This window comes from Danio aesculapii, chromosome 8 (assembly GCF_903798145.1).
Source record: "Danio aesculapii chromosome 8, fDanAes4.1, whole genome shotgun sequence".
NCBI lineage: Eukaryota > Metazoa > Chordata > Actinopteri > Cypriniformes > Danionidae > Danio > Danio aesculapii.
Genome location: NC_079442.1, coordinates 50208289 through 50227182, shown reverse-complemented (window position 1 = coordinate 50227182; position 18894 = coordinate 50208289). Strand labels below are relative to the sequence as shown.

At 34.0% G+C, this 18894-nt stretch overlaps 1 protein-coding gene across 1 annotated transcript in view; it reads right to left on the bottom strand.

The window, feature by feature from the left end:
- Nucleotides 1-18894, bottom strand: part of bicdl1 (BICD family like cargo adaptor 1) — a 90377-nt gene that overhangs the window by 36361 nt on the left and 35122 nt on the right. Inside the window, exon 3 of the mRNA XM_056464142.1 lies at nucleotides 16900-17016. Coding sequence (XP_056320117.1) covers nucleotides 16900-17016 — 117 coding nt within the window. The remainder of the gene's footprint in view (nucleotides 1-16899; nucleotides 17017-18894) is intronic.

The following is an 18894-nucleotide window of genomic DNA, read 5'->3' as shown; positions in this document are numbered from 1 at the left end:
CTTCAGCTGCTTCAGAACGCAGCAGCACGAGTGGTCTTTGATGAACCCAAAAGAGCACATGTCACTCCGCTACTCACCCGTTTGCACTGGCTGCCAGTTGCTGCTCGCATCAAATTCAAAGCTCTGATGTTTGCTTACAAAGCGACCTCTGGCTTTGCTCCTTCTTATCTGCTCTCACTTCTGCAGATATATGTGCCCTCCAGAAACTTGCGTTCTGTGAATGAACGTCGCCTCGTGGTTCCATCCCGAAGAGGGAAGAAATCACTTTCCCAAACTCTCACATTCAATCTGCTCAGGTGGTGGAATGAACTCCCTAACTACATCAGAACGGCAGAGTCACTTGCTGTCTTCAAGAAACGACTAAAAACTCAACTATTTAGTCTCCACTTTCCTTCCTAATCTTAACTGCCTCTCTGGCTATACCACTAACTGTACTCTCTCTCTCTCTCTCTCTCTCTCTCTCTCTCTCTCTCTCTCTCTCTCTCTCTCTCTCAAAAAAAAAAATAATAATAATTACTAATGCTTTGCTTCTTTGACTTTACACACCTGAAACTTGTCTACAGCACTTGTTCACTGCTGCTCTTATAGTTGTGTAAATTGCTTCCTTGTCCTCATTTGTAAGTCGCTTTGGATAAAAGCGTCTGCTAAATGACTAAATGTAAATGTAAATAAATTAACAAGACGCAAAACACTTTTACCAGTCCCCAAGCAAATTTACAATGACAGATTCTTTATGGAAAGGGAATGGACCACACACCAGAGAGAAAACACCAAAATATCAGCTCGTGTGTGACTTTGTAGACACAGGTTAACACGAGTCCAAAGGTACAGGTTACAACGAGTCTACAACTATAAAAATCATGGTTTGACCAACTGCGATAAAACATTGTTTAGTCATTTAGAGCTATTCTGAGAAAATATCAGCGTTGGAGTATGTAAAAACATGTAAACGCAAGTACATGGATAGAAGTTACAGTTTTTCTTGATTGCTAACACACTAAAATTAAACGTTTCCCACAATTAGCAAAACCGTACACTCAAGGAGCAAAACACAAGGCTAGATCTGCACAACTGTAAGCACGTTGTCAGCTTCACACTTTTTGCGAAACATCACACACAGTGTACTGCAAATCACTAAACACACTTGGACGCTTTTGACACTAAATTTTTCATAACGGAGTTTCCTTGCAACTTCAAAGCGAAGGCCTTCAAATGAACACACACATGAACCACTGGTTAAACACAGCCATCAGGTGTGCACACACACTGCTGCAAAACTGTAGACACACCAATCAGCTGGAACCACAATAACAAAGCAATAGGTATAAACTATTAGTCTTCAATAAATATGTTTACAGTAGTATAGTTATAAATATTAGTCTTCAATAAACATGTTTACAGTAGTATAGCTATAAATATTAGTCTTCAATAAACATGTTTACAGTAGTATAGTTATAAATATTAGTCTTCAATAATTATGTTTACAGTAGTACAGCTATAAATATTAGTCTTCAATAAATATGTTTACAGTAGTATAGTTATAAATATTACTTTTCAATAATTATGTTTACAGTAGTATAGTTATAAATATTAGTCTTCAATAAATATGTTTACAGTAGTATAGTTATAAATATTAGTCTTTAATAAATATGTTTACAGTAGTATAGTTATAAATATTAGTCTTCAATAAATATGTTTACAGTAGTATAGTTATAAATATTAGTCTTCAATAATTATGTTTACAGTAGTATAGTTATAAATATTAGTCTTCAATAATTATGTTTACAGTAGTACAGCTATAAATATTAGTCTTCAATAAATATGTTTACAGTAGTATAGTTAAAAATATTAGTCTTCAATAAATATGTTTACAGTAGTATAGTTATAAATATTAGTCTTCAATAAATATGTTTACAGTAGTATAGTTATAAATATTAGTCTTCAATAAATATGTTTACAGTAGTATAGTTATAAATATTAGTCTTCAATAAATATGTTTACAGTAGTATAGTTATAAATATTAGTCTTCAATAAATATGTTTACAGTAGTATAGGTATAAACTATTAGTCTTCAATAAATATGTTTACAGTAGTATAGCTATAAATATTAGTCTTCAATAAATATGTTTACAGTAGTACAGCTATAAATATTAGTCTTCAATAAATATGTTTACAGTAGTATAGCTATAAATATTACTCTTCAATAAATATGTTTACAGTAGTACAGCTATAAATATTAGTCTTCAATAAATATGTTTACAGTAGTACAGCTATAAATATTAGTCTTCAATAAATATGTTTACAGTAGTACAGCTATAAATATTAGTCTTCAATAAACATGTTTACAGTAGTATAGTTATAAATATTAGTCTTCAATAAATATGTTTACAGTAGTACAGCTATAAATATTAGTCTTCAATAAATATGTTTACAGTAGTATAGTTATAAATATTAGTCTTCTATAAATATGTTTACAGTAGTATAGTTATAAATATTACTCTTCTATAAATATGTTTACAGTAGTACAGCTATAAATATTAGTCTTTAATAAATATGTTTACAGTAGTACAGCTATAAATATTACTCTTCAATAAATATGTTTACAGTAGTATAGTTATAAATATTAGTCTTCAATAAATATGTTTACAGTAGTATAGTTATAAATATTAGTCTACAATAAATATGTTTACAGTAGTATAGCTATAAATATTACTCTTCAATAAATATGTTTACAGTAGTACAGCTATAAATATTAGTCTTCAATAAATATGTTTACAGTAGTACAGCTATAAATATTAGTCTTCAATAAACATGTTTACAGTAGTGTAGCTATAAATATTAGTCTTCAATAAACATGTTTACAGTAGTATAGCTATAAATATTAGTCTTCAATAAACATGTTTACAGTAGTAAAGCTATAAAAAATATGTAAAGCTGTTTTACAGGAGCTATAAATATTAATCTCCAATAAATAAGCCAGTGTTGCAGTATAGAAGAGGAAACACCAAAGGGAGGAAGATTGGTAAACAGGAGACAGGGGATGGATTTTTTTTTACATTGAAATGTATAGATCAGCAGAAAGCTGAATGAATACGCTTTACATTGTTGTATGGTTTGTTAGTATAGGACTATATTTAGCTATCAGTCTGTTTGGTGAATACAGTGTGTTCATGTACTTTATAGCAATGTCTCTCAAACCCTGATTATATCAGTATTAGTCAGTTAAAAATGATATGAGTGTTTAAGATTGATTACACCAGTGTGCAAATGAAGCAAACTGATTTATATTGAATGAGGCGTGTGTGTTCTGTACGGTGTTAAAAGTGTGTTTTGTTATAGTGTTGTAAATTTTTGGATAAAGTGTTTCATTTTGTAAAAGATCTGATGTGTTCTGATGTTTGTGTGTGTGTGGATGTGGAAATTGTGTGTTGTGTTTTGACAAAATGAGCCTTAATTTCAAAATTGTGCTTAAGGAATCGGAAAAAAAAACTGTAACACGAGTACACAACCCAAGCACAGCATCTGTTGACTGATAGAGATATCAAAATCGACCTCAGTATGTGTGTAGTCATAAATAGCTCAGTTAGATAGGTCGATTGATAGTCGCGCTGAACCCTTAGACTTGGGTTGGAATCCTTTTGATGACATGTAAATTATAATTAATTCTTTACATTAATTTTTGTTATATACTGTTCTACCACACAAATATTAAAATGTTTACACTGACACCCAGTACTAAGAATATTTATTTGGTATGGGCATGTCTTGTTGCTGTGAAAGTGACGAATCTGCCAATCTGCAAAAGTGAATACTGTACATCTGGAAAGGGGCACCAGTTAACACGGACAACAGTTAAATGGTTACACCGGCTTTGCTCAGTTTACTGTTAAGAGTCCTCAAGTAGATGTTTACATCGTGTAGACTTGACATCATGTCCACGATTACAGCGTACGAGTGGTCTTCGTTAAAATATTGAACACATTGATGCATACTGGTCTTTCCGTCTGGTCCGCGTACTTTAGTAACTCCAAACACCGACCACACCTAAAGCAAAACCATGTTAAGCTGCTCATGTGTTTGCCACAAAACGGGCAAAACAACCCTCGACCGCAGTCCATGTTCGGTCACCATAAACTTTTTTTACGCCATGTACTCCACAACACGAATTTACCGCGCTCACCACCATTGACAACAACACCAGTGTTGCCAGATGTAGCTGAATGATTCCAGCCCAAAAACTGTCAAAAAACGCTGAAAACCAGGGGGGATGGGGGGGTTTGAGGAGTGATTGAGATGTTGGGTCGGGGAGGGAGATCACAAGCATTTCTTCACTGTTCTAAGCATTTGTATGCGAAGAACGGGGGCTATGGCATCTCTTTGGGAGATCAAAACAGGTTTATAAGGGCAGACCGGGGCTGGCGGCCACGCCATTGCAAAACCGCCCAAATTTTCACTACCCGCCTAGGTCATTTTTTACCCGCAAAAATAAATTAAAAACCGGAAACCACCCAATCTGGCAACACTGAAAAACACTTTTCCCTGCGACACTCCTGGTGTGTGGTACATTTCGCGTCCTTTCCAGTATGTGGTCCATTCCCTTTCCATAAAGAATCTGTCATTGTAAATTTGTTTGGGGACTGGTAAAAGTGTTTTGCGTCTTGTTAATTTATTTCTAAAATGTACATTTGTTTCGTCCTCGGTAAAATGGTTTCTCCTATGTAATTGTGTCTTATGATAGGTAAAAATGTTTTCCAAAATGTAAATTTGTCGTAATGTTGCTTTGCACTTCCTGGCCACCGTAGTTTTAGTATCAAGTAATTAGGATCATTTTCATGACTTTTTCCAATACAAATTTTAATTATAGATACTTCTTTGTAACTTTTTGCCATTTTCATTATTATTTTTGTGAATTTGAACACAAGGCAAGGTATTTATATAGCACATTCTATGTAAAATGGTAATTCAAAGTGCTTTACATTAACAAAAATAAAAGAAACATAAGAAATTAAAATACAAAGAATTAAAATGACCAAAAACAAACTAAAACTGTTAAAACAGCTTTTAAATGAATAATAACAAAGACCTAAATACCATACACTGTAAATAGGCAGGGTTCCACACAATTTCTTCACATTATCCCAACACAAATTGATAAAGTTAATGTAATAGTTTAGCAAATTTACATGGAGTGAAGTTTCACAAGCTAATTTCGAGAGGAGCACGTGATATGATTGACTGCAGCTGGCCACCCATCTACATTCACTAGTTAGCCAATCAGATTAATCCAAACTCACTATGAGTAGCCTAGCTAGAACTACTCTCTTATCTTTGTTTTCCAAAGAAACCCCCCATCCACCCCTTCTCCTCCTTTCCTCCTTTACCACGGGGAGCTCTCGAGAACCACCTGATCTCGTACTCCCCTCACATGCTCAACGACCAGGGGGGAGCCCTGGGCTCAACTATCTCCGAGCTCAGGGTTCCTCCCGGGACAGCATGCCAAACCTGCTAACAGTTGTCAAACAATATCTAAGTGTGAACTCTTGAAATAAACGCAAAACAATTAAGTTGTGCCAAAAAAAACTCAAGAATTGTGTTGCTTTAACTCATTTTAAATAAGTAGCAAAAATTATTTTTTGAGTGCACACAGGAGTATCACGTTTAAAATATCATCATTATATTTATTCTGGTTTCATGTCTACAATTTTCCTTCTGAAATTGCTAGTAATGCAAGGAATAACAATACAGTGCAATACATTTTAGTTTAGTAAAGTTTTAACTTTGTAAAATAATTTGACAAATATATACATATCATTTTCTCAGCGACACGTTGGCGCTGTGGGTAGTGCTGTCGCCTCACAGCAAGAAGGTTGCTGGTTCGTGCCTTGGCTGGGTCAGTTGGCATTTCGGTGCGGAGTTTGCATGTTCTCCCCACGTTCACATGGGTTTCCTCTGGGTGCTCTGGTTTCCCCCATAAGTCCAAAGACATGCGCTATAGGTGAATTGGGTAGGCTAAATTGCCCATAGTGTATGTGTGTGAATGAGAGTGTATGGGTGTTTCCCAGTGATGGGTTGCATCTGCTGTGTAAAACATGTGCTGCATAAGTTGGAGGTTCATTCCGCTGTGGCGACCCCTGATTAATAAAGGGACTAAGCCGAAAAGAAAATAAATGAATGAATGAAAGAATAATTTTCTCCCTGTGGTATAAATACTCATATTCTCACGGTGGTTTAGTCAGTGGTTAGCACTGTCGCCTCACAGCAAGAAGGTCGCTGGTTCCAGCCCCGACAGGGTCAGTTGGCACTTGTGTGTGGAGTTTGCATGTTCTCCCCGTGTTGGTGTGTGTTTCCGTGTGCTCCTGTGTCCAAACACATGCACTATAGGTGAATTGAATAAACTAAATTGGCTGTAGTGTATGAGTGTGTGAGTACAAGTGTATATGGGTTACGGCTAGAAAAATATCCGCTGTGTAAAACATATGCTGGAATAGTTGGCGGTTCATTCCGCTGTAGCAATCCCTACTAAATAAGAGACTAAGCCAAAGAAAAATGAATGAATAAATAAATAAAATTATTTTACAATTAAAAAGTGTTCAATTTATGATATTACTTTAATAACTATAACATTTTACGCTTTCATTTTTTTTCATTGCTATTTTAGCACACATTAATCCAGGGTTGACTTGTTGTTTTTGTAACTTTACTGGCAAATTCTGAAGAAAGAAAAATCTTTTTAAATCAGCAATATCAACTAAATCAGCAAAATACACTTTATTTGTGAGAAGCATACCTTCACCTTTATATCAGCATAGTTCACTTAGGTTTGATATTTTAACAAAATCTAATTACTGTATAGTTGATATGACAGGAACACACATTCACAAAACCAAAACCAAACCAAAAATATACTCTTAAATCATGCAGACTGTCGATGTTTATGATGAATATTCATTTTAAATAGTAATAAAAGTTTAAGTAGTAATGCCTAATAATAATTTTTGATTGTCAAAATGCCTGTAGCTATTGACTTAATCTTTTATATTTTATATTTCATTATTAAATTATTTATCCTATCCATTATTATTATTATCCTATAACATTTTTTCCTCTGGAGAAAGTCTGTTTTTTTTGTATTTCGGCTAGAATAAAAGCAGTTTTTAATTTTATAAAACAATTTTAAGGTCAATATTATTAGCCCCCTTAAGCAATATTTATTTTCGATTGTCTGCAGAACAAACCACTGTTATACAATGACCTGCCTAATTAACCTAACTTGCTTAATTAACCTAGTTAAGCCTTTAAATGTCACTTTAAGTTGTATAGAAGTGTCTTGAAAAATATCTAGTCAAATATTATTTACTGTCATCATGGCAAAGATAAAATAAATCAGTTATTAGAGATGAGTTATTAAACTATTATGTTTAGAAATGTGCAAAAAAGATCTGCTCTCCATTAAACAGAAATTGGAGAAAAAATATAATAATTCAGACTTTAAAGAGCCCATATTATACATGAAATAGGGTCATATTTTGTTTGTAAGGGTCTCCAACAACAGTCTAATATGCATGCAAGGTCAAAAAACACTTTCATGGTCTCATAATCTGCATTTATTTTTACCTGATTATCCCAGCGACTCCCATATGAATCATTCAGCGATTCATTTGTTGCCAAACCTCTCCTCAGTGCGAAGCTAATCTGCGCTGATTGGACTGATGACAGTCTGCTTTTTTTCTGTGTTAGTGGGCGGGGCTGCAGGTTTCAAATCTCCCGGGTTTGCGCGCGCAACTACTTGTGTTTCGTAGTCGCGTCATCACGAAACACCTGATGACTCGTTATCAAGATGACTCATTTGAAGCACTATGAGTCGACTCTTTTATAGATGAATCAATAATTTTAAACACTGTACACTTACAGATTTAAGCCTTAGCTGGATATTTCACTTCACTTAGAGCTGTGTTACACACTACATGTAAGGGCATTTTCAAAAACCCATAATATGGGCTCTTTAAATGTATATTTATAATTTATAATGTTCATTTTATTAATCAACAAGAAACAGTTAAAAACGTATTTAATGATCAGTGAAGAAAAAATAAATCTGCATCTTGGATAATTAAGGCCCAATCCCAATTCTGTTTTTGTACCTCTTCCCCTTGGCCCTCAAACAGAGTGTGAGGGGGAAGAATTGGGACAGCACTAGGGCTACTCGATTATGGGGAACATCATTATCATGATTATTTTGGTCATAATTGTAATCCCGATTATTCAAAACGATTATCAACTGAAGTCGAAATTATTCACCCTGTGAATGTTTTTTTTTTATATATAAATATTTCCCAAATGATGTTTAACACACTGAAAAAAAATATTCAAAGTTGATTCCGTGGATTAACTCAATTTTTTTACGTTAAGTGTTTGTAAACAATTTATTTGGGCTGAATTTAAACAAACAAAGTTGAACATTGCTCAATTTAGTTTGTTTGTTTAAATTCAACACAAATAAATTGTTTGCAACAGTTTTGCATGCAACACTTTTTTCAGTGCAAAGGAATTTTTCACAGTATTTCCTATAATATTTTTTCTTCTGGAGAAAGGCTTATTTGTTTTATTTCAGCTAGAATAAAAGCAGGTTTAAATATTTTGAAACCCATTTTAATAGCTCAACATTATTAGCCCCTTTAAGCAATATATATGTTTGATTGTCTGCAGAAGAAACTACTGTTATACAATCACTTGCCTAATTACGCTAATTAAGCCTTTGACTGTCACTTTAAGCTGAATACTAGTATCTTGAAGAATATCTAGTCAAATATAATGTACTTTACATCATAGCAAAGGTAAAAGAAATCAGTTATTAGAAATGAGTAATTAAATCTGTTGTGTTTAAACTGTGCTTTAAGTATCTTCACTGAGAGAAAAAAAATTTTGCTGCAAAAGTCCTTCAGTCAAGAGCAGTGAGGGATTTTCTCCTTTTGTTGTTTGATTAATAATAAAAACAGGTGGCAGCAGGATCATTGTGTGCTGTCACTTTAAGAATAGTGCGGCTCTGATATATGGTTTCTCTTTCACTTGTCTTTTGATTCTCAACTTGTTTGTTTATTACACAAGCGAGAGTTAATATGAATAATCATTAAACACCGCGCTCTGACACAATTGTGCATGTATTTGACCATTAAACTGCTCACATTAAGATAGCGTTAGATGTGTGTGCTCTGCTCGTCTCCGAGGCTGAGCGCGGCGCACGCACACACAACAGCATGTGCTCTTTCACGCTTTTAAAAATATGAATGATGCTCATCCACTGCTGCAAAAGTTACACTGCAGTTTATGCTTTTAGTCATTTTCATGTGAAACTGAGCTTTGCAGAGCAACAAATGTGTACAACTGGAAAGGAAGCGGTATATGATGCAATAATCGTTTATCTCGATTAATGTTTTTTCATAATCGTTAGAAGCCGAAATCGAAACCGGATTTTCGATTAATTGCACAGCCCTAGACAGCACTACAAGACCTGCACACATCATCATATGCCATCGTGAGCTCTTGCTTCATATGAGATCTGCGATCGTGACTTATTCCAGTTGTGATTTCTTCAGGTATTTATCTTCAGGATATCACTGAAGGCATATATTATGTTATCATAACAATATAATGTGGCAATAAGCTCGTAACTGTACTGTGTATTTACACCGTGACCATATTCATCATGTAAACACATGAAACCAACATTAACATTATAGCAGACACTGTAAAAAGCCCATTCCCAGCCACTAAACTTTTCTGACAGGGAATTCGAGTGTCATCGAGTGTCAGAATGTTGTGGGACTGCTGTACAGGAGTTATTATTAGGTATTAGATAGCAAAAATAAGCGTTTTTTAAAGCATTTTTTTAAAGCATGATGGTAAAACACAAATGCGGTTATGAATGTATTAAAACACGTGCTGTAAAAATTCATTATAATGACAAAAAATACTAATTTGTGGATCTACTTCCGTGTGAAGCCATGTTGTCATTATAGATGGTGTATTCTGGGAAATATTTGTACCCCTTGGTTTTGAGTGTGGTCCTGAAAAATCTCTGTTTCGAGGGCCATCTAACCCTTCCCCTTAGCCCTACGGCTTCAAGCTAAAGAGAAGTGGGACACCCCTACCCTTTCACAGGTACGTGCAAAACCAGGGGAAGGGCTAAGGCGTAGATATAGGATAGAGCCAGGGGCGTCGCTAGACCCAATTTACTGGGGCACGTGCCCCAGTAAAAATCTCCAGTGCCCCAGTAAATGCATTGAGATATGATTTACTTCATATGCAAGTGTATTTATTAAGAGTGGTAATTCCGAAATAAAGACGTTATTCTCTGTGCAACCGAACCAATGCTGGTGAAAGCAATGTGTTTAATCAAAGAGCAAACTGACGCATCTTTGCGTGTGCGCAGAGAACACGCGCGCCTCTCGCACGCGCTGCTCTTCACCCGGTGCGAGTCCCGGTAATTAACATGCGAGCCAAAAAAGCAGGCTACTTGCTTGTCACGTGCCGCTCATGCGTTGTAAAACCGGCGTAACAGCCTTTTTTGTCTTGCAAGTCGACAAAACTAAAGTTTAAACAATATGATGGTGATCTTACTAAGCATTCCTCCTGATAGATTTTTTTGTGTGAAGCAAAAAGGAGGGACGAGGAGTCAGGGAGGTAAAGACAATAGACCTAATTCTCTGCCTTGTGTCAAGTCTAAGACAACAGATAATTCTATAAAACATCTTTTGTTGTATTTTATTGAATTGTCTATAGAATTTCAGTCAATTAAAATGAATATTTATGCAAAAGATTTCTTAAATGATCTTAGACTAATCACTCCAGTTGTCTTAACATTGTTTTCCAGTTACATTGAAGATTATTTAGAATAATAATTGTATAATAATTGCCCCAGTAGAGCTTTATGTCTAGCAACGCCCCTGGATAGAGCCTAACCAAACAGCAAATGTTTATTTTAGTGTTGAATTACCCCTTTAAGTCAATTCCTGAGTATTTCATAATTTTCCAAAGCTGTGATTTGATGGTGGTTGTCCACTGATGACGGCCAGTGAAACTCACACTGACACAGTTTCTCCTGCTCTGTCACAACACACACTCCAGAAGCCAATTCACAGTGATGAGTTAATGAGAAAAAGCCACACACACTCGCTCAGACGGCACGAAAGCAGTCACGAAATGATCCACAATGAGCATGCAGAAAGGCAAGCGGTTCGAGAGCACTTACTTCAAGCCCTTGCTGTTAGTGACGGGACAAAACCATCATTTGAGGAAGGAAAACAGAGGAGAGGAGGTTTTGAAACAGATTTATATTTATATATGGTGGTGTCACACTGTGAGAAATGATTAGTTGACTTAAAATAAGTGAGTAAACATGTGGCTTTTAGAACAATTTGTTGACTTTACTTAAAATATTGAGTAAACCCATTGCCTTAAAATATTTAAGTTAATAAATTACAGTTGGAGTCAGAACTATTAGCCCTGTTGACAATTTTGTTCTCAAATATTTTCCAAATGATATTTAACAAAGCAAGGAATTTTTCACAGTAATTCCTATAATATTTTTTCTTCTGGAGAAAGTCTTTTTTGTTTTATTTCAGCTAGAATAAAAGCAGTTTTTAATTTTTTAAAAACCATTTTTAAGGTCCCCTTAAGCAATATAATGGTGTGCATCAGCTGGATTGAAAGTATTTTAGTATACCTGTACAACATAACGGTCTGGTTTGGGCGAATCACTTTAGTCAATAAAGTAAAGTAGGGTCATCATCAGCATAGCAGGCAAAAATCATAGGATTTATACAAAATTCTATAGATGAATTGTATAACATTGCAGTTCGGAGAAAGGCCATGGTCATATGTGATGATGATGTTACGCACCCTTTAAAACGGGCTGTTTTGTTGTCGCTATCTGGATGCTGTAACAGGTCAGTGAAAGCAATTAAAGCAACCTACAAACAAACCTTTGTGCCAAATGCAATTAATCTGTTGAATAAAGCAGGAATGTAATGTTCTTAGGTGAGGTAAGATTTTTAGGTATATGTATTGTGATCTTGTTATGTGTGTGTTTTTGTTGTTGTATGTAAAGTGAGACAAAGATTAATTTTCAGCCTGAACAATAAAGTAACAATGACAATATTGTCTACAAAACAAACCACTGTTATACAATGACCTGCCTAATTACATTTACATTTACATTTAGTCATTTAGTAGACGCTTTTATCCAAAGCGACTTACAAATGAGGACAAGGAAGCAATTTACACAACTATAAGAGCAGCAGTGAACAAGTGCTATAGACAAGTTTCAGGTGTTCAGGTCTAATTAACCTAGTTAAGCCTTTAAATGTCACTTTAAGCTGAATTCTAGTGTCTTGAAGAATATCCAATATGATTTACTGTCATCATGCCAAAGATAAAATTTAATATTTTAATAATAATATTAATAATATTTCAATATTTGGACTCTCAGTAGTGATTATTAAACCACACTGAACTGAGCTCAACTGAACTGAACTTAAACACTACAAACTGAACTACTCTGTTCCTATTTACTATGACCTTTTATGTGAAGCTGATTTGACACAATCTACATTGTATAAGCGCTATACAAATAAAGGTGAATTGAATTGAATTGAATAAAATAAATCAGTTATTAGAAATGAGTTACTAAAACTAATATGTTTAGAAATGTGTTAAAAATAAATCTTCTCTCTGTTAAACTGAAATTGGGGAAAAAAATAAACAGAAGGACTAATAATTCAGGGGGGCTTATAATTCTGACTTTAACTATATGCGCATTATTGAAAAAAATTAAGGTAAATCAACTTAAAAGTTACAAGTTACAACAGGTTTACTCACTTTTTAATTAAAGTCATCTTGTCGCTATTAAGGCAACCGGTTTACTCACTTTTTGGTAACACTTTATAATTAGACAATATGAATAATTTATTAAGCATTAGCAAATAGTTAATTGATTAAACATTAACAAATTAACTAACGTCTGTTAATCTAGAGTTAATGCTTAACAAATAATGAATGAACTATTTGCTAATACTTAATAAATGATTCACAGTGTATAGTTATTACAGTGTTGCCCACTTTTATATGTAAAGTAAGGCTGCATTTACACTGCATAGTTCAAGTGACTCAATTCCCATTCTTTTCTCCCATGTGGCACAGATATGGCCTATGTACATGTAAGCAGGAGAAAATCACATAGATTCCGATTTACTCAGATCAGATTCAGGCCTTGTTCATATGTGGAAATGTATCTGATATTAATCGGATCCGTGCCCTCATATCTGCAGTGTAAGCAGGTAGATCGAATTTTCACCTGTCAATGTGAGTCACGCATCATTAAAAACTGTAGAGTCAACTCTGACGCTTTCATTTCAGAACAGACTTCAGTCCCAAACCTTAAATCTCACATACTAGAACAAAATAAGCTTTTATATTATCATGTAGTGCAAGTATTTAGGTATGTTTACGTAAGAGAGAGAGCGAGAGAGCATGCAACATCCGCCTAGTAAACAACAGTGTTGGGGAGTAACTAGTTACATGTAACAGCGTTACGAAATGTAATTACAAAATAAATGTAGCAATAATTTGTTACAGTCACTGAGAAAAAATGTGTAACGAAATTACAGTTACTTAAGAAAATGTTAAAGAATACAAAGGGGGTTACATCTAAATATGTTGAATGATATTAATCTGTTACTTTGCCTGTTTTTGATGTGCACGATGCCTTCTGCTAAGAGCATTTATTAAAGCGGTGCTATTCTGATGCTTTTGATTGGTTTTCTGGCTTGATTGCTGCGCACCACGTCCACCAGTTATGTAAATTCTCTCTGCCGCTGAATGCATTAGGCTACTACAACCAGTCTGAGAGCTGCCACCATGGCGAGTGATAAAAATGCATTTCATTTCTGGATATTTAAAAATAATTTCACCCTCAAATCTGAGAAGGGCACAAATATATAAAAGTGGTTTGCAGCTGTTAAAATACTTTCGACATCAAAAGCTTCAGTGTCGAACCTGAAGCATCTGCAGGTATGTAACCTAGCCTTTCTGTATTTCATAAAAGCAAATGTTTTTGTCGTTATCGTGAGTGTACAGAAATAAAAACAGACCCTTTTCATTTCGAATGATATATTATGACTCACACACTTATCGATTTGTGAAATTCAGGGCACCAACAGATTCCTCTGGCCAAGGCGATCTTGTCACATTAACAGTGTTGGGAAGTAAGTGTAGTAGTGACGCTACTAGCTTAACTACATTTCTCAGTAGCGTGGCGATAGCGTCGATACTTTATAAATCAAAAAGCTTTTCAGTAGTGAAGCTATTTTATTAGTGAAGTAGCGCAGTTGCATCCACATAAGCTACGTTTACAGATCGCGGATCAATATGTGACGGCACCGACATTCTCAGAGCTGTAAGGCTGGTGTCTAGCCGATGAAAGTAAATGCAGATAATGGCGAGAATGGTGATTTCTTCTTCCTGTATTAAGGTGGTTGACAAAAAACTTTTTGGTGTGTTACTGCCACCTCTCGCTCTCGTCTGTGACGTCACCAACAAATTAGGCTAACACGAGAAATTTGCTTGATGGAAAGATAACTGAGGGAGAGAGGAGGTCTATGGCTACTGAGAACGCGCGTTTTTGCACGAGCAATACTGCAATTTGTCAACCGCAGTCACGCGCAATACTGCGGTTGTAAAAGCCGCCTTTTCATTAAAAAAAACAAACTTTTGTGTGCTTTACACAATAGCCACCAGGTGGCGCAAGGAACAACCGCTTTTCCATATTTTAAGTATTTCCTAAAAATTGCAATTAAAAAAAAATTAAAACAAGACTAATTTTAAAATACAAATTTATTGCATCATATATCATTAGGAAAAATAGCAATCTGTTAAAGTTTTAAAGTAATCATTTATTAGACAAAAAAAAAAACTGGCCAGCACATTCAACTGTCCTCACAATCTGGCCATTTCAATAAAAAATAATAATTTAAACATAATAATAATAATAATAATAATAATAATAATGATAATAATGGTAATAATGATAATAATAATAATAATACAACAATAATAATAATGATAATAATGATAATAATAATAATAATAATAATACAACAATAATAATAATAATAATGATAATAATGATAATAATAATAATAATACAACAACAATAATAATAATAATAATAATAATAATAAATAAATAATAATAATAACAATAATTAATAATAATAATAATAATAATAATACAATAATAATAATAATAATAATAATAATGATAATAAATAATAATAATAATAATAATAATAATAATAATAATAATTAATAATAATAATAACAATAATAATTAATAATAATAATAATAATAATAATAATAATAATAATAATAATACAACAATAATAAATAATAATAATAATAATAATAATAATAATAATAATTAATAATAATAATAATAATACTACAATAATAATAATTAATAATAATAATAATAATACAATAATAATAATAATAATAATAATAATAATAATATTAATAATAATACAATAATAATAATAATAATTAATAATTAATAATAATAATAATAATAATAATAATAATAATAATAATAATAATAATACAATAATAACTAATTCTTCAGGTTTTTTCTAGCCTCTTTGGATAAAAAAAGTACATTTGAAAATTAAAACTACATTATGTAGTGTAATTCATTAATGAATGAAGAGTTGTAAATATATATACATCATAATGCTCATTCCTAAACATTTCCTTTCACTATAAATTACTATAGTATTTTAAATGTGTAACACCTTCGTTTTATTGGATTTTTTGTTTTAGCTGTTATATACTATCACTTGTTTCTGTTTGGTACAGCATATTATTTACAGTAAATAACTGAACTGATCAATTATCCCTCATATGTTTCATTGACGGTTTTATTGATCTCTAAGATGTGATTGACTTGGATTTTAGTTGCTTCGATTTAAAAATGAAAATTGCAAAAATAGCTTAGATGTACTTTTTTATTGCAAATGCCACAAAAATCCTCCTGCACAACTAACTAAAGTTTAGATTTTGTAACAACAGTAAACACTTTTTATTATAAGGTCTGGTTTTGTGGTGGCTGCACTTTAAAATTAAATGAATATAATCTTAATTCAAGTGATGAGAGATGTTGAAATTCTCACAGTAAACAGAGCGACTGTAACGTCACACCTGCTTGGTATAAATGCTTGAAAATGATTTAGTTGAAAATATCCATTAGAAACTTAAAAGTAATCAGATGTAATCAGTTACTTTACTTTTATAAAAGGTACTCTACTTATTACATTTTAAATAGGGTCGTTTGTAATCTGTAATCTATCACATTTCCAAAGTGACCCCCCCCAACACTGGTAAACAATCTAAACTAATATAAAACTATTGCATTCATCACATTCATAAATGACACCATGGAAATTACATTAAGAAGCCTACTGGTTTAAAAAAGCCTAGATTAAAAGAAGATGGCCAAATGAGAACGTTTCTGTCATAAACTAAAGTCAAACAACTTGTCAAAAAGAATTAAAAAAAGAAACCCTGTGAACTGATTAAATACAGGAATGGAGAAAAGAGCGCTCTTATATTTTCAGCTGTCAGTCAGCGCCTGCTCTTTTTTTCCCTGCTCATTGCGCCTTTGCCGTGTGCTGTGTAAATGCAGACAATCGGATACGAGTCACTTTTAAAAGATGATGAAAGCCGGTCATCAAAATAAATCAGATACAGTCACAAAATCAGAATTGACCATCAAGATCTGCAGTGTAAATGCAGCATATATGATCATTTTTTGAAGTGCGTGGCTCTGTAAATGTGGTAAAGCTTCACCTCGGCCTGCAGCGTCTCCAGGCGCGTCATGTGCTGGTTGCTGGAGATGCTTTTCTCTTTGAAATCGTCCCGTAATGAATGAACCTGAGTTGACAGCTGTTTCTCCACCTCGGCGGCCTGTGGACACAAACACACACTTACTGTTCATAGATATCTACCATACATGGGCTTCTACTGTTTGTGCAAGAAAGCAGAATATTGCAAATAATGCTTGTCATACTTAGACTTTTTGTCTTGTTTCTGGACCAAATTTCAAAAACTTCTTAAATCAAGAATCATTTTCTAGACAAGAACAAAATATTGTCTCGTTTTAGGAAATAATATGGCAAAATTAGGTGAGTTTTTCCAGCAGGCAGGAAAAATAGTGCAGAAAAAAAACCTGTTGCTTCTCCAGTAATCTATCAGCATGAGTCATATCACAGAAGATAGAACCACACACACACACACACACACACACACACACACACACACACACACACACACACACACACACTGATTAGCGTTGGCATTCTGTGGAAGTTTCCAGCAGATCCAGTGTTTTCCAGCTCATTGGCGGCTGTGATCAGACCACTGAGAGAACCACTCATTACCATCAGCAGGAACTGACTCGCATCATCTGTGACTGTTACCATAGCAACCCTCCAGCCATATGACTGTTCACCAACAACAACAATCACACTCAAGTCCTGTTCAACTTCACTGTGGAAACACACTAATACTGATAATATAGTTTTGGATGATAGAATTTATACTGAGTTTGATTGGGAGAGGAAGAAACTCAGTTGCCGAACTCACACCTTACTGATTCTTTATGTTTATTACTGTATCTCTCTGACTAATAAGCATCAATAAAAACACAGCTAAACTGATTTCTTAATTTGTGTAAATCTGTGTATTTGACTGAGAAGACTTAAGACTGCTAAAGACAAGTTTCCATAGCATGATTCACTTTTAGAGCCTTTGACTCAGCAGATATCACATCTGAATTTCTCGTAACTTTGATATTGTTTAAAAGTTAAAAAATCATCAAGAATAATTTATTGCCCAGTGGATGCATGAAATCAAGGAGAAAGGAGATCTATCTATCTATCTATCTATCTATCTATCTATCTATCTATCTATCTATCTATCTATCTATCTATCTATCTATCTATCTATCTATCTATCTATCTATCTATCTATCTATCTATCTGTCTGTCTGTCTGTCTGTCTGTCTGTCTGTCTGTCTGTCTGTCTGTCTGTCTGTCTGTCTGTCTGTCTGTCTGTCTGTCTGTCTGTCTGTCTGTCTGTCTGTCTGTCTGTCTATCTATTGTTCTGTCCATTCGTCCATCAGTCCGTCCATTTGTCCGCCTGTCTGTCTGTCTATCTATCTATCTATCTATCTATCTATCTATCTATCTATCTATCTATCTATCTATCTATCTATCTATCTATCTATCTATCTATCTATCTATCTATTAATCTATCGTTCCTTCCCTCTGTCTGTCTGTCTGTCTGTCTGTCTGTCTGTCTGTCTGTCTGTCTATCTATCTATCTATCTATCTATCTATCTATCTATCTATCTATCTATCTATCTATCTATCTGTCTGTCTGTCTGTCTGTCTGTCTGTCTGTCTATCTATCTATCTATCGTTCTGTCCATCCGTCCATCAGTCCGTCCATTCGTCCGCCTGTCTGTCTGTCTGTCTGTCTATCTATCTATCTATTAATCTATCGTTCCTTCCCTCTGTCTGTCTGTCTGTCTGTCTGTCTGTCTGTCTGTCTGTCTGTTTATCTATCTATCTATCTATCTATCTATCTATCTATCTATCTATCTATCTATCTATCTATCTATCTATCTATCTATCTATCTATCTATCTATCTATCTATCTATCTATCTATCTATCTATCTATCGTTCTGTCCATTCATCCGTCAGTCCGTCCATCCGTCCGCCTGTCTGTCTGTCTATCTATCTATCTATCTATCTATTTATCTATCGTTCCTTCCCTCTGTC